Source organism: Pelecanus crispus, chromosome 9 (genome assembly GCF_030463565.1).
Source record: "Pelecanus crispus isolate bPelCri1 chromosome 9, bPelCri1.pri, whole genome shotgun sequence".
Classification (NCBI taxonomy): domain Eukaryota; kingdom Metazoa; phylum Chordata; class Aves; order Pelecaniformes; family Pelecanidae; genus Pelecanus; species Pelecanus crispus.
Genome location: NC_134651.1, coordinates 34,046,193 through 34,062,715, shown reverse-complemented (window position 1 = coordinate 34,062,715; position 16,523 = coordinate 34,046,193). Strand labels below are relative to the sequence as shown.

The window sequence follows — 16,523 nt, the reverse complement described above, 5'->3', positions numbered from 1 at the left end:
CACATCCTAAAGGGCATCATGCCTCTAGAAAACCCCAGCGGCCTCCCTCTGCCTGGGGAGCCACAAAGCTGCACAGTCTGCACTAACACCTTCCCTTTCTTAAAAAAAAAGGAGACAGAGCTTGGTAAACCTAAAAAGAAAACCGTATGCATCTAGAAAGGGGAAATTACTTTCTGCTCCTCATCACGGATGCCAAGAGGGACCTGGAGAAGAAGCACCCAAGGATGAACCTCCTCTGGGAAAGACACTGCAATGTTAACAGAGGGGTTTAAGCTTCTGAGAAAGTCTTGTGCAAATTAATTATTTGGCGAAGTCTTTAACATGCTTGGTTATTCAATAAAGTTACAGCAGCTCAAGCAAGCTGGTGTGCACCACGTGGTGAATGCTGGCACAATAGCTGGAACTTTCCCTGACCCCCAGTTCTGGGAGTCATGGGAATTAGGCAGAAACTCTTCTTCTGCTCTGAAAGGAGGATTTATGAACCTGCTTCCTGTGGAAATAAGCACAGAAGTGTGTATCTGCATCTCGATACTCAGGAAATAAATATTGGGTCCCTTGACAAACTCTTCAAATGTTTTGGACTGGCAACACTGAGAGAAAGATCTGACAACCGACAAGCATCAAAAAAGACACTTGCGTGAAGAGCGTTTTTGGTGCAGCCATCATCGCTCACATGACAGCCATGGTAATTCAGAACCAGCCAGAACAACTACACCCCCACAGCACTCTGCACAGCTTGGCTGAGCAGCCTCAGAAACCCTCCCAAAACCCCAAGCAGCCCAGCCCTGGCTGACACCTCATTAATTAACCACCCCATTACCCTCTCCTCCTGGGAGCGGACCCTGTGGAAAGTCAAGAGGGGAGACTCCACAAGCAGCTCCCCATTTGCTTTCCCCAACCAGAAATCCTGCAGCAAGAATTCCCTATTGCATCTCCCATGAGCCCTAGAGGAGGAACCAAGCCAGTGTTTAGGGCTTGCAACAAGGCGGTGGACTCAGCAAGCTGTGGTGGGGGACATCATCCAGCCCCGGCCACAACGTGGCAGATGAGAGGGGAGGCAGAAAAGAGAGAGGGGCTTTGAAGACATCAAAGGGCTGGAGAACCTGCCCTGTGAGGAAAGCCTGAAGGAGTTAGGACTATCCTCCCTGGAGAAGGCTCAAGGGGACCTCATCACAGTATTTCACTACTTAAAGGACAGCTACAAAGCAGATGGAGGCTCTGTCCTCACAAGGAGTCACATGGAGAAGACAAGGGGCAAAAGGTACAAGTTGCACCAGGACAGGTTTCATCCTGATATAAGAAATAATTTTTTTACAGTGAGAACAATCAGTCACTGGAACAACCTCCGCAGGAATGTGATGGAGTCTCCATCGCTGGAGTTTTTCAAGATGCAATTGGACAGGGTGCTATACAATCTCATCTAGGCTCCCTTACCCACAAAAGTTTGGACCAGATGATCCTCGGAGGTCCCTTCCAATCTGGGTTGTTCTATGATCCTGTGATTTGATGCAAGGGTGGTGGGGGGGTGTCAGGCTGCTGAGCACTGTGATGTGGCAATGCACTGCAGCCACCTTAGGATGAGCAGCACTGGCCATGCTGCATCCACACCCCACAGCATCCCGGGATGACACCCACAGAAGGCATTGGGGCTGCTGGGAGTGAGAGGGGATGGGGAAGCGTTGGAGGCAACCTTGCCTCCAGAGAGCCAACACATCTCCTCGGGTCTCTTCGCCCCGTCCCCCAGCAGGCACCACAGCGGGTGTGGGGAGAGGGAAAGGAAATTAGGGAAAAGAAATCCACCTTATCGCAGCAAATCCTGGTGCTCCTTCCTGCAGAGCTGCTGCAACCCATCTGTGAAGCTATTGCAGCAAACCCAATGAAACAAAGAGACTCACGGCCACAGGGTGAGGGGCTGCTGCGTCCCTCCATCCCACTGCCTGCCTCCCATGCGCCCAGCCAGCACCCAGCCGCATGCCAAGACACCCTTGTCCCCAGTGGCACCAGGACCAATGCGATGTGACCTGAGGTGGCCTTTAGCCCTGCAGGAATTACACTGCCTGAGGGATGGGGAGTTAGGCAAAGTTCCACGTGGGTAATTAGTGCTGCACTAATTGCCATCATTGTGGGACAGAGACGGACTGTCAAGGTTGACGTGCCCTAAACAGAAGCTGATTTTTGTCGCTGCGTTGCTCTCTTGAGTTCTTGGAGTGGGAAAGGCAGGGGAGGAAGGTGCTTAAGTCTTAGAGAGGTTTTTTTTTCTTAATTGATGGCCACAAGAGAGCAAAGCTTTTCAGCTGACCGCTCTGTCACAGGGGCTGCAGGTTGCACAATGAGGCCTTTGAAATGAAGCCTTTGCACAATGAAGGGACTACAGGGACAAGGAGTCCCTTTGCCACCAGCTGGCAGTCAGGAAGAAGTTCCCTCTGCCAATGTCACCGTCTGCCCCCAGAGAAACAGAGCCCATGGCAGCACTGGCAGGACCAGGTCTTGCTGCGCTGCTACACCCCATGGTGCAGCTGGCAGAGCCAAGGATGCTCAGCTTCTCGCTGAACTCTCCCACGCTCACTCTGCAATGTGAAGGAAGGGGACAGACCCAGTCTTGCCAGCCTGGTTTGTTTAAAACTAGGGAGCAAAGCACAAAAAATAAATAATAATCTTGCTGTGCAATGGTAAGTCACGGTGAACAGCCTTCCGCTCTCTTTTTAGCTGAAGAAAATGAGGTTTCTGCACTCACGTCTGTCCCCCAAAATGCTGCCTAGGTCAACAGGCAGGAGCAGGGAGAGACCCTTTCACCAGCACAGACCCTCCCAGATGCCAGAGCATCCCCGCTGAGGAGAGCTCCTTCCTCGTGCCCTGCAGAGCCAAGGCCTGAGCCAGCACCCAGCTGGAGTCACGAAGACCGAGCCCCCAGCACACAAGAATCCCCATGAGCCACCTGATATCCATCACCTCTCCAAAGGGCCTCCCTGAGCTTTCCTTCCCAAATAAGCCTCAGACAAAACAAAACTCCAGAGGAACCAACGATCCCACATGCCACAGTGATCAGGGGAGCAGGCTCCTCTCTTCGGAGGCTGAGCCGTAACCATTCACAGCTACTGACAGTGGTACCACAGCCAGCATCCCTTGCCCACACAGGCTTAACACCAGCCCCATGGCCCTGTAATGACTACAAGGCTTGTGAGAGCGAAGATTAATGTTATGTATATATAGCACATACTGAACATACACAAATAGCTCTGGCTTCCTCGGCTCGGGGTGGAATGATGTTACGTCAGCCCGCGCAGTGCAGCCGGGACCTCAACCAAGAGCAGATGGCAGCCTCCCCTGCAAGAAATTAGGAGACTTTTGGGAGCCTGCCCTGAGGCAAGGGGTGGGGACAGCCACCTTGAGCTGCTTCTCACACCAAACCCTTTGTCTGCCCCTGCTCCCTCCCCAGCCCCTCCACCTTGCTGGAGGCAAACCTAAAACCAGCCTGGCTTAGCTTGGGCTTGAGTGCCGGGAGCTGGAGCTGCTTGCCGGCATCAGGCTTTGCCTGGGAGAGCAGAGAGGCTTCTGTCAATATTTCTACGAGGGCAGGCACCAGTTTAGGCATAACAGTGCACAGCCCAGTTCAAACTGTTTATTTTTCCATGGGTGCAATGCATGTATCATCTAGCTCAACTCACTGGTAAGTTTATATGATCGTAAACCTGCAGCAGGCAGGCTATCCATTACACTTCTCCTCTAGAAAAATCATCCCCTAAGGAACTGCACGTATTCACCCTTGAAACCCTTTCCCAGCACACTAGAATTAAGTGTAATGATTTCCACCTATTACATGCAAAAAGTAGAGGTGCAAGCAGCGCTAGCATCCCTGGTTGCAGGGCGGGCAGGAGCACCTCAGTCCTTATTTGCTCTGCACGGTGGCACGCATGGGGACATGGGCTGCCAAGTGCAGGAGCTGGCCCAGGGTAGGATCCAGACCTGCTGGCAGAGAGAGAGTGGGTACTTCAAAAAAATCAGCTGGGAGAGGGAGTTTTTAGGAAATGAGGTTCTGTATGGCCCATTGCTCACAGAAAGGTTTAAGATTTTATAATTTGATCTAATCTGGAAGGATTTCTTGTGGGGATGCTGCCAAACTTCAAGTCTGCGCTCCAGCTTACAGGAATACAAATACACACTGAAGACAGGGATCCTGGGAACTGCTGGACAGTTTTGGCTGAATTTTTTTAAATAATTCAGCACGAGACAGACTTATAACAGAAAGACTTTTCAGTCCAAACAGCTCAAGTTCGGCAAAGTTAAACACCACAGCAAAAAGCATCATCACAGCAGCTGTCTGGATACAGCAGCCCTAGGAGCAGTACCAGCTCTGTGCATGCACACACCCACCAGCGTCCCTGCACTCCAGTGTCCCTGTCCCTTATAGCTTTGCCACAAGCATCGTGTGTCTCCCATCACCTCAGGAAGGTGGCAGTGCTGGGTAGGATGGCAGCATTTGGTGAGGGCAGTGTGAAAACTTCCAGCACATGCCACATCCCAAAACACAGCACCATGTCCTGGGTCAGTGCCTTCTCCTCTGGACATGCCAGAGGAAACTGGGGCCACATCCAGGCTGGGGTTCCCAAAGCACCCGAGTGGGCACCCAACTGTATTGAGTTCGTGCAAGTGGGGACACAACCAAGAAACCAAAAGTTATCAAGTGCAAGGACGGGATTTTTGCCATGTGCATTTGTCCAAGGGAAAGCTGCAAGGGCTCCTGCCTCTACCCACTTCCTCCCAATTCACAGGCAAAGGAACCAGATGATTTTAGGGTGGAAAAGGGCTCTTTCATCCAGCAGATAGTGGTTGGAAACTGATGCTCAGCAAACTCAGACTTCAGATGAGGAGGGTGTTTTTCAGTTGTGAGGGCAATCACTCACTGCAGCCTACCTAAGAATGGGCCAGCTTTGCCATCGCTCCAAGTCTTCACGCTACAACGGGACATCTTTCACATCACGTAGGAAAATGGGTGCACTCCTTCAGGCCTGGTGCAGAAAACACTGCACCAAATTCTCCAGGTTTTGATTCTTCTTTTTGCAGGGGAGTGGAGCAGACCGACCCCTTGGCTGGCTGTCTCGCTCCCCTGGGAGGCAGCGCAGCCCTGCGGCAGCCCCGCATCTGTCCTTCCAGCCCCCTTCGAATGGACCCAAAGCACAACAAACCCAGGCTGGCTCTCCTCTGCATCCTCTGGTGCAGAAAACCTCAGCTAAGAGGAGCACACGAAGGACCTCTGAGATAAAAGCTGTATTGTAAAAATATACTGGCAGGCTCTGTCCGGGGGGCTCTCATAACTCCTGCAAACCCTGAAGTTTTAATTGTTCATTCTCTGCCTTCACAGGGCCGAACAGCCACAGGGGAAGGTTGCAGAGATTCTCTCTGTGATGGGGATAGAGGCAGTGAGCCCTGTATTTATGCCACTTTAAATGCACAATTTAGGGTCTTGTGAGGGGGGAAAAAAAATACCATATAATTGCCTCATTGAGGACTCCCTAGTAACGTGCATGCACTGGAGGGTCAAATGGAGATGACAAGAAGAGTCCAAATCTGGTATTTCTGGATTTTTAAGCAATTTGACTTGAAACTAGTTAAGATTACCATAATTTTGTAAGATTTATATACACACACATGCACACACACAAATGTGATCTACATCACACAAACCACATACTACCGTACATACACAAACAGTACTAACACATCACTATTTATGTATGATTTTGCATATTTACATTGTTAAGCATTTAGTTTACAAAGTTTCCACACACAACCTAATTACAAACACACGATAGCATAAGACACCCGATCTGAGGAGCCTTGCTGCACAATGCTGTATTCGACATTTTAGAGTACCAGACCTCCAGGAGGGTAATTTACTGAAAGACTACTTTCATCAACCCTCGAGCAAGAAATACCATCTGCAGGAGCCAAGCGTTGCATTTTCAGATGCATCCCTTAATTAAGCAGATTTTAATTGGGCAACTCTAAGCTTTAATTAATGGCAAATTATTCGTGCGCATTCATTTTTGGGTCACGTTCCCAGACGGGATTTTTCTGGGTTGGTTTGGGGAGTTTTGTGTTTTGCGGGGCCAGGTCGCAATTATGGTTATTGCACTTTATGGGGAAAAAACAGCTCCCAGGAGCTCTGGAGCAACCGGACTCCCACTACACCAAGGAGGTTTCCCACTTTCCCCTCCTCAACCAGAGCATCCCTCGAATGGCTGCCTTCCAGCAGGGCAAGCTCTGGAGACACCAGTGTCATGCCCACAGGCGTCAGCACATCTGGGTGCTTGGGGACATGGATGGGAGATGCTCAGCAGCAGCTGGGGCTCATGCAACCCCACAGGACCCCAAACTCAGAGAAACACTGCCAGTGCCACCTTCCCAACCATTCCCCCACCAGCACAGACCCACAGCACTGTAAGGGGTCTCACTCAGGAATCGTTACAGCTCAAACCATCAAAAATAGGTGCAAGTTGAATAATTCAGCCTTGGGAAGGAGGCAATTGGGGCTTTTCCTACCCTGCACAACGTGCTATGTACACCGGCTTACACACAGCCCCACAGCAGCAGTGATCATGGGAAGATCAGCTCCCACCTTATAATGCTCCCCTAAAAATCACCCCTACCACCATTTCCAGGATGGCCTGCTGCTCCAAGTAACGTGGATTAGGGCTCAAGGGACAGATCCAATTCAGTATTAACATTGTTTTCTTAAAGGGCATGGGTGTGCTTCAAGGGAGCAGCGTTCATGGGGGACAGGACACCAGGCACACTGGGGTCAGTTCCCACCCATTTCTGGCACCCTTGGCCCTCCCGAGATCATCAGTGAGCATCCTTTTGGTAACAGCTACAAACACAACAAATGGTGACAACCCAGTTTCCCTCCCAGATGGATTTGCCTCCTGCTTTTACAACACAAAGCCCCAGCTAGGGCTTATGAACTTATAAACTGGCCTCTCCCAAGCATGAGCCATGCAAACCACTCTTCCAACCAGACACAGGAGAAGGGATGATGCCAACCCCATGACAGGGATGCTGCAGAAATACCAACTGTTTGCTACCCCAACCCAAGCAGAGGCCCAGGAGGCATCAACAAATCATCTAATCCTGACTGAGCTGGAGTAAGAAAAGAAGAAATGGATCCTACATTCCTAATGGATCTGTTTAAGAAATGGATCCTAATTTCCTTCCAACCCTAAGGTGCCACAAATGCTGCACGCCCTGCCCTGTCCTCTGCCACTGCACGGAGCAGAGGGAACGTGCAACCTCAACAAGGTCCCACCAGCTTTGAACACCAACTCCCAGCTCAAGTCATTAGCTGCTCTCCTCTGGTACTCGATTCCAGCTTCAATTATTCCCCACTTGACTCGGGCTCAGCATGCGAAGCACCCGGTTGGCCACAGGTCACTGCTCCAGCTTGCAAAGCCAAGCCAAGCCCAGCTCCAAGGCCAGGAAGGCCAGCCAAGCTCTTCAGCCTGCTGCTCCTTACTCCCTGTCCCTCTCCTTGAGGACATTTATTGCAGCTGTGCTACACAGGCCTTCCTCGGAGCAGAACTGCACCGTGAGTAGGGACTGGCTGAAGACCAAGAGCCTCAGTCCCAAAGAACTGCGTTCTTTCATGTCAAAGCCTGAGAAACCCACACATTGGGATGACAGTGCCCCAGTCACCAGCAGGATCTACAATAAAACCTCAAAACCTGCCTGAGCTTGTGACCTTTACCAACCTGGGCAACAGTGATCAAGGGGTAAAGCCACACACCTGAATGATGCTCAGTCAAATCCTCCTCTGGGCTGCCCCATGACCCAAAGGAAATAAAAACATATAATGAGCACAAAGCTTCCTAATGCTGCTACAGCCAACTGGCACTTCCAGCTCTTCCCTTCCCTGCTGTGCCCTGGGAAACACTGGGCTGCAGGCACCCCTTGCTGCCCTCTCCCTCCCACCCCCCCACAGCCCAATACCCTCAACTGGGGTTATCACCTCCCAGGTTCCTCAGTTCAGCCCCAATCCCCCTGCACCTTATCCCCATTTCAATTCTGCTCCAGTTCCAGCCCCTGGAATGCAATTCCCAGCTCAGTTTCCCAGGCTGTGAAGTCCATCACTCCAGCCTTCTTTCCGAGCCAAGGTTCAAGTGGAGTTAAGCTCTACTGAGATAAATCAGTGGTTTCCCTGTCAGAACCACATTCCCATCGATGTGGCTGTATTGAAGCCTCTGGCATACTCTAACCTTGTCCAAACATGCATGTTTTTGGGCAGGGGTTTGTGCAGTGGCCAGGAGCATGGTGTCACTGCCTCTGACTGGGACCCGTACATGTTAGCACAATGCAAATGCAGCAACAAATGTCTTAGGAATGGTCATTGCTTCCTTCAGAACATACATCCTTTTCTATAGTCACTTTATTAAAGTATTTGCCATCCCCCCCACCACAGCCCATCACTTCCCCATGAAAAGTCCCAGCCCCGTGCACCAAACTTTGGAAATGGCTTGCTTGGAGTTTTCATGAGGCAAAAGAGTCCTGCACCCCATTTTACAGGGTGAGGGGCCTGGACCCCACTATGTCTGTCCCAAGTGGGAGCCGGTCAGGGGCTCGTGCCATGGGGAGGGACAGGACTCAGTGTTCCCAAAAGTTCCATGAAAAGTTTCAGGACAGTGACTCGGTGACCAGCTGCAGATGGGAAAGATGAGGGATATGGAGACATGCTGCAGTGCCCCAGATGCAAGAAGAACTGCAGCTGTGGCACACACAAGCCCATTATGTTATATTACACATCCGAGAACCCATGCACAAATCCCGGCAAGTTGGCTGCTCTGCTCCGGCAGGGAGAGGGGACACCGTGCCCTGCTCCAGCGGTGGCCCTGCCACTGAGACCCTTATGCCACACTGACACCCCCCCCAAAGCGAAACGTTCCCTGCCAGCCCCCCAACACCACCCACCCGGTCCCACGGGGGATGCCATTCGCAGTGAGGGGGCGGGGAAGGGCTGGGGAAGACTTTCTGCCCCCAAAGCAAGGGTGGATGCCCCGCGGCCGGGATGCCGGGGCACCAGGGAATACCCCCCCCGCCTCCGACCCCGGCAGCCGCCTCCGCATCCCCGCAGAGCCCCGGCTGCTGGCGGGGGCCGCAGGCGCTCGGAGCCGCGCTCCCCGCTCCGGCGGGCACCGGGCCGTGCCCGGGGCTGCAGCCCTGGGCTAACAGTGCATCCTAGCGGGGACCGCCGCGCCCAGCATCCCGGCCCGGGGGCGGCGGGAGGCAGCAGGCTGCACGGCCGCGGGACGCCGCGACGGCCCAGCCGACCGCACGCGTGGGCGGGGGCCGGATAGTGCCAGAACCCCCCGCCCTTCCCCCGGGGTCGCCCCCAGCCTCCCCCAGCCCCGGCGCAGGGGTGCCGTCCCGCCGCCGCGGTGCGCTCCTACCTGCGTGCAGCCCGGAGCCCGGCTCGGGGGGCTCCAGCCCCGCCGGGCACAGGGGCAGGGCGCAGAGCAGCGCCAGCGCCAGCGCCCCGCAGCGCATCGTGCGCCCGGCCCCGGCCCCGCCGCATCCCGGCCCGGCCCCGCCGCCGCCGCCGGGCAGGCACGGCCCCGCCGCCCCCGCCCCCGCCCCGCTCCGCCCCGGCCCGCCCGGCGCTGCGGGGACCCCCGCACCCTGCAGGGGGGGGCACCCCCTTCCCTCCGCCCCCTTCCCCACACGCACCTCTGCAAGGGTTAACACATACTCCTGCAGGCCCAGTGTTGCAGGGGTTAATGCCCCCCCCTTAGCCCCCCCCAAAGTCAGACGTGCTTCCAACGCCCCCCCGACGCTGCAGGGCTTGGAGGGGGATTGCTCCCCGCGCCCCGTGCAGAGCTGCACGGGGTAACACACACTTGTACCTCAACCGGGTGCTACGGGGGTTAGTGACCCCCCACCATGTGCTGGTTTGGCCTCCACAGGTAAAGGGGACACACCACAGCCCCCAAATAAAAGTTGCTGCAAGTGGTTTTCGGGGTGCTTTACTCCCAAAGCTGTCTGCCAGCCTGCTGCCTTCCCCAGTGGGGTACCTGACTCTGCTCCCACAGGGTGATGGGAACATAGCAGCCTTTTGGGGTGAGTGAGGGACCCCAGCTCTCCTGTGAAAGCTGTACTGGTCCTCTGCGATTAACCCTGCTCTCCTTACTCAGAGTCTGGGCCAGTTGACCCCTTTCTTGGCATTACATGGGTTAAATCTCACCTCACTCAGGTCCTGCCCAGCCCTCACACCACTTGGGGCTCCTCCCCAGGCACAGGGCACCCTCACCCTCCCAGCAGTGCCACCCAACTGCTGCTTAGCAGCAGCCACAACAGCATCACAGTGGAAGGTATTTGCGGACAGATACCCCAAAGCCAGTTTCCCCAGTCACCTCCCCAGACCATCTGCACAGTGCCCTGCACGAGGGCTGCCCCACGGCAGACTCTGCTCTGTGTCACACGTTAAAGTCTCTGGTACCACCAGTGGCACAGACCCTGCCACCACATCCACACCGCTTCCCAGGACTGCTCTGCCCTGTGTGACAAACCCCTGGACACTCATGGAAGCCTTTTGGGGGTTTTGGCTTAGGCCCACAGAAGCAGACAGATTCACTCCCAGTCTGTGATATTATTTTCTCTGCAGCAATCACCCAGAGGCCCAAAAATATGGGAACCTTCAGCGAGGTGCGGCCAGAGCTGCCTGCCTCCAGGTGGACATCCCTTGCTAGGAGGTGCTCAAATGCCCGGTGATGTTACCTGGCTGTCATTTTGCTCAGCTGAACACTGCACCATGGCAGTGGGAAATTAGGCTTCTGTAAGGTCCTCTCTTTAGGTCCTGATTGCTGCTTGATTCTGGGGAGATGTGAGCCCAGCTGGGTTCAAAAGGTGCTGCACTCACCCCTCGCTGCCTGTTTCAAGGCCCTTCCCCTGCCACACACTGAATCAGCTTGTCAAGAAAATGAAGGTCAGAGACATTCAAGGAGTCATTTGCTTTGCTGTGTAGAGGACTTTATTTGTCAAGAACATGTGACCCACGTTTGGCTTTCCTTTCTCAGGTGTTGCTGAATCCCATTGATTTCCACGGCTGCGACCTTCTGTCCCAGCGGCACATCTCCTGTCACGTCTCTTGGCTCCGTCCTACAGCTGGTCTCTGCTGTGGGATATGCAACTGCCTGGCAGTGCAGAAACTCTGCCCTCCACTCCTTTCACGTACCACCAGCCCACTGCAGGAGGAGTTTTTTTTAGGTGGATCACCTGCAGAACCAGGTCTTTTAAACAGTCTCCACTCCGTGAGGAGGAAAAAAACCTTGTAAAAGGTATGCATTTATTGTGCCACAGTTCTGTAGGCTCAGCTCAGCGTCATCTTTTTAAACACACTTTCATTTTGCTGAATCCAGTAACACAACGGCATCCACTCCCCTCCTCAGCCTCCTGTGAGAAAATGGGGCTTTACACCCCTGTGGGTATTTCAGACTTTTGTGCAGGAGTAGCTGGGTAAGGACCGTGCCTCTGCCTTCTCCTCTGTTTGTTCCGTGCTGGGCAGAGAAGAGGCTGCCAGAAACAGACACATAATAAAAACAGACACAGACAAAGCCAGTGCTGAGATATTCTGTTTCAGAGCAATGACAAAAAGTGGAGATGAGGATAAATGAATAAACTATGGTTATTGATACTGTTTTCTTTGAATTAACACAGCTCTGCTCCATCACCATGTCCCAGGCTTCCTCTGCGGGTGAAGGGGCTCTATTCTGGTTTTTCCATCAGTTCAGCTGGGAGCTGGTTTGCTCAGACCTCCCTTCTCAAACAGCCTCAGCAGCTCCTTCATGCTGACTCACCCGCCTCAGGACTTCACCCCCACAAATATTTGCACAGCCTTATCAGAGCCACCCTTCTCCGTCACTGTGCAGAGCTCCTTACAGCTATTGCCATAAATCAGTCCCCGACCTTTCATCATTGCTCCTTTGCTTTGAATTCCCTCCAGTGAACCAACACATCTGCTAGTGAGATGCCAAATTCCCAGTCTCACCTCACTAGCACCCTACTAGGATCCTGTGGATGTAAAAAAATCATGCACACTTCAGTGATTTAAAACACCAAGACATGAAGGAGGCAGAGTAACCTGCAGGAGCTCAGGAGACCTTGTCCTCGCTTCTGCGCTCCCTTGCTGGGTGACCCTGGGAAATTTAGTCCCCTTGAGGTGTCCCACTTTCCTTTTTTTATCAAATGAAGATGCAAACCCAGCCTCTTTTGCAAAATATTTTGGAATGTGCTGAGGGAGAGTGTTGAGTTGAGGCTCATTATTATGATCAGGAACTTTCTGTAAATGGTGCTTTCCACAGCCCTGAAAATATCAGCAGATCCACTTAGGGCTGATCAAGAGGGATGAATTCCACTGGGATGAGTAATTCATCACCTTGGAGGGTATGCAGGAGTCTATGGGCACCATCTGCAAATGTGTCTGGAACTGGGAATCAGCCAGGTGACACTGGGTTTTCATGCTCCAGGGAATCTAGAAGGCCAAATTACCTGCACGGCTTGGTCTCAGGTGTATTCAGTGTCTCACCCCAAATCTTCTGCATCCTAAGACAAATATTTCAGCAAATGACCCTCTAAGAGTGGCAAGGGGAGATGATCAGCCTTTTTCCATTTTTTGTTTCCCTAGAAAGTAGAAAAAGCCTGAAAATGCTACCCCCTAATGGTAAAACGAGGCGTGGGGTGCTCACAGCAGCTTTGCATGAACGGTGTTACGCTGGTCATGAGAATGAGGTGGTGCGGGGGACAAGGTAGAAAAATATAGCCATTTTGTGGAGTTCAGCTGAACTCGAAAACAAAGCAAAACCAGGTGTTTCAGCTCCCGTGTCTCAGACACGGGAGATGCTTCGAGTCCGGCAGCGGGAATCCCTCCTGCTCCAGCTCCTTCAGCCCAGGACTCCGGCAGTCCCTGGAGAAGCTGTTGGGTGCATTGCTGCCTTGGTCTTATGGACCAAAAGAATACAACTGAAATAAGGAGAAAGAAAGGAAAAAAAAAAGGGGGGGGGGGGGGGGAAGGCAGAAATCCCCCAAAGACTTTTAGCATTTGAAAACACATATGGGATTGTAAGCTGGTTTTGGAGCTGCTCTCTGACACTCATCTGGAGGGGAGAAGTTGCTCATCTGGTCCTCCAGGCAGATTCCAGCTCCCCAGATGGTTGTAGTGGAGCGAATGCCATGGGGGTCTCCACTGAAGTTGACATGCATATCGATTCTGTTTTTTCACTGTTTTTTCAAACCTTCCCTTGTTCACTACTCAGACACATTCAGAAATCTCCATTTCTCCTGTTTGTTTGGGATATCTTAAAAATTCAATAGAAATCCTACCCTTCTCCCCTATGTTCCACTGTTGTCCTACCCAAGAAACTCAAAACCTGCACAGGCTGGAAGCCAAGAGAAGTTATTCTCCTGCAAATTTCATTAATAATTTGCTGTGTGACCTCAAGCAAAACCATTTTCTTCACATGCTATGGCCTGAACTGGTGATCAAGAGGGAAAAGATATTTTCCTTGCATGTACGGCATTTCACAGGATACCTGAATCTCAGGTGGAACCTTGGGTGGTCTCATCACAGAAAAATGCAACAAGAGAGAAGAAGAGTTGAATACTAAAATGGACCTTGTGCTCTGAACAGTACTGAAAAATGCAAAAATGCGATGGTCCTCCCTTCAGCAGTGCTCTCCAGCTGCTAATAATTTTCCTCAATTTTTTGGAGAGTCATTGGCGTTGTCAGAAGTTCACCACAGTACACCCTAATGAAGGAGGTGCATGCAGTGGATTTTTCCCCCTGGTAGGGAATGAAGGCAGTTATCCAGTTATCCAAAGTTCCTTCCTTCTGTACCAACAGACCTTGGGCTTTTCTTCTGCTCGGTGCAAGCCTTGGGAGTAGGAACTTCAAGGCACACTCAGCAAGTATTATTATTATTATTATTACTAGTTTTTTTCTACAAGTGCTACAGCACGCCCTGGACACATGGCAGATTCCTAACACCAATTCAACCCCACATGCTACTGATTTCCATGCCCATGCCTACCTGAGGTAGCACCAGGGACACTTGCTGGGTGTGGGTTTAAGGTTTAATAAGGGTTAATTCTAAAGGGAGCCGCATACCCAACATTTTTGCACATCAACAAGGGAAACATCCCTCTGTCAAAAACCTCAAAGGAATCAATCACTGCTAGGGTTTTCTGTAACCCTCAACTTAAATTATGTGATTTTGCTGCCTGTTGGACTCCAAGAACTGTAATCTCCATACTGGATCCACACTGCAAAGGCAAATTTGCAAACAGCTCCCTACTCAGACCAAGCATCTGTGAGCCCGTACAGAAACAAACACAGACACGGCCAATTTCTTACAGCATCCCAATTCAGGCTAAATTAAATCCTGTTTCACACCGGATCTCACAGGCTATCACTCAACAGGGTGGTCAAGCCAAGCTGCCTCCCGTGGCTCTCTCCTAGCCAGCCCGCCGGGTGGGAGGCTGCTCTCAGGATGGCGGTCTCCCAGTCACTAGGCACACTGCACACACCATCTGTGAATTTGTAAGGTTTTTTGCTAAGTTTTTATTTTAATTCAAGGACTTTGCTTCATACAAAATGTAATTGTAGAAACAACTGCAGAATTCAAAGTTTGGCTGATAAATATTACTCAGGCAGCAAACTAGGCAATCACAGAACCTTTTTTTTTCTTTTTTTTCCCCCTTTTTTTGGGTAAAGTTCCGCTTGTGTTGCATGGTTGGAACTTTTATAATTTTTAACACCGTTTTTTTTAAATATAAAGTTTTGCAACAAACCCCCAATTTATATCAAATATAATTAAAAATTAACAACTGATGAATACATTGTATCAAAAAAGTACGAAGATAAACATTTTCCATGCACATACTTTTTATATATATGTATATATGTATATATTTTACATGCAAACATTACTTATTCAAAGTACAGCCACTACGAGACTGGTTCTGGATGCAGAAAACTGATCGGTGCAAGTTTGGCAACTCACTATGAGGATTCTTGGAAATACCATGTATGCATTGAAGAGACAGCAGAGAGGCTGTAAAAAAAGGTAGGAAAAGGGTTATGAACAATTGTGGTCAGGTTTGTCTGTCACTCATTGATCCCTGCGAGGCGAGTGGAGGATTAGACAACTTGAGATTCTTCTTCGTGTTCTGACTAAGAATTGGAGTGACCCAAGGCCATTGTTTGGCTGTGCGCTTCCAGATGGTGAGTTAGTGCGGGGCTGTGGGTTTGAGGATCTAAAATGGTAGAGGAAGGGAAAAGGCAGAGCGGATAAAAAGACAAAATTATTCAGTACAGAAAGACATCTCTTTTGCTTTCCAGTGTGGGTACAATGTTTGCATGCACTGTCAGAGAGATTGCTTTTTTCCCTCTCCTTTACTTCCTGGAGTAAAATAGTAACATTTTCTTTAAAATTTCAAATAAAGTGTTTGTGCCTTCATATAAGGAAAATGTATAAAACATTTGGTCACAATCATGCTGAAGCCTGAAACATGAAAATCCAGCAGATAAAGCTACAGAATGGATGAATGTCTTTCTGACTCTTGGTGGTTTGGATGTGTTTCCGAACGTGTCATCTTGTTGCATAGCCCTCCATTTGCGAATTACAGCCGTTACCCATTGCGGACCTCTGGCTACCGCACTTCCTTTATTCAAAGTGCACATAAATACAGAGACAGAGATATAGACAGGAGTTATCCTTTAGCAGAATCCAGGGATGAGATTGGCCAGAGATAATTATTTGGTAACGGAACAACAACAACAACAACAAAAAAAACCAAACCACAGAAGGAAATGAAAACAGGTTGAATTTCCTCAACAGAAGAGCTACATGAGATGTGAAGAACCACCCTACGGCAGACTGCTCCCTGCCTGAGACTGAAAGACTTTTGCTGAGAGCACAAGAGACCTCCTGAGTGTTTTGGTAGCATCCAATACCCTCCAACCAACCCAGTGACAAAACAAATCATGAGGGTCCAGCGGGGTCTCTACCTGTCCTAAGCAATCACCTAGAGAAGTTTCACAGTTCTGGGGCTCAGTAGATCCTCTGAAAAAAATTCATCTGTCCGACACTCTCCTCTTTCGTATCAGCATGTTTAGCAATGCGCCTCTCTGGTACCTCCCACCCTTCTTCCTCTAACCTTTTGTCAGTGTACTACGTGTCCTCTGACCACCCTGTGCCCCAAATTAGCTCTACAATGGTTTGTCAGACCCACAGACGCAAGGTCCTGCCCAGGCTTTTCTTTTGGCACTCCCTCCCTGCCAGCACATCGCATTTGCACCTTTCCCAGGCTCAAAGTGCAGAAATCCACACGTGCACAAAAGAAAGAAATCGTCCAACATAAGAGTCATTGCAAGAACACAGAAATCTCATCCCTGAGAATCAGAGTTAGAGGTTTTGCTTTTTTTTTTTTAACCTTCTTTTAACAGGCAATAAAAACAAGACCCTCTCCAACTGTCCTCAACA

The 16,523-nt window shown here is 50.9% G+C and overlaps 1 protein-coding gene across 1 annotated transcript in view; it reads right to left on the bottom strand.

The window, feature by feature from the left end:
• Positions 1-9,534, bottom strand: part of LOC142594309 (uncharacterized) — a 99,410-nt gene extending 89,876 nt beyond the window's left edge. Inside the window, exon 1 of the mRNA XM_075716913.1 lies at positions 9,438-9,534. Within this exon, the coding sequence (XP_075573028.1) occupies positions 9,438-9,534 (97 nt within the window). The remainder of the gene's footprint in view (positions 1-9,437) is intronic.
• Positions 9,535-16,523: the final 6,989 nt, after the last annotated feature.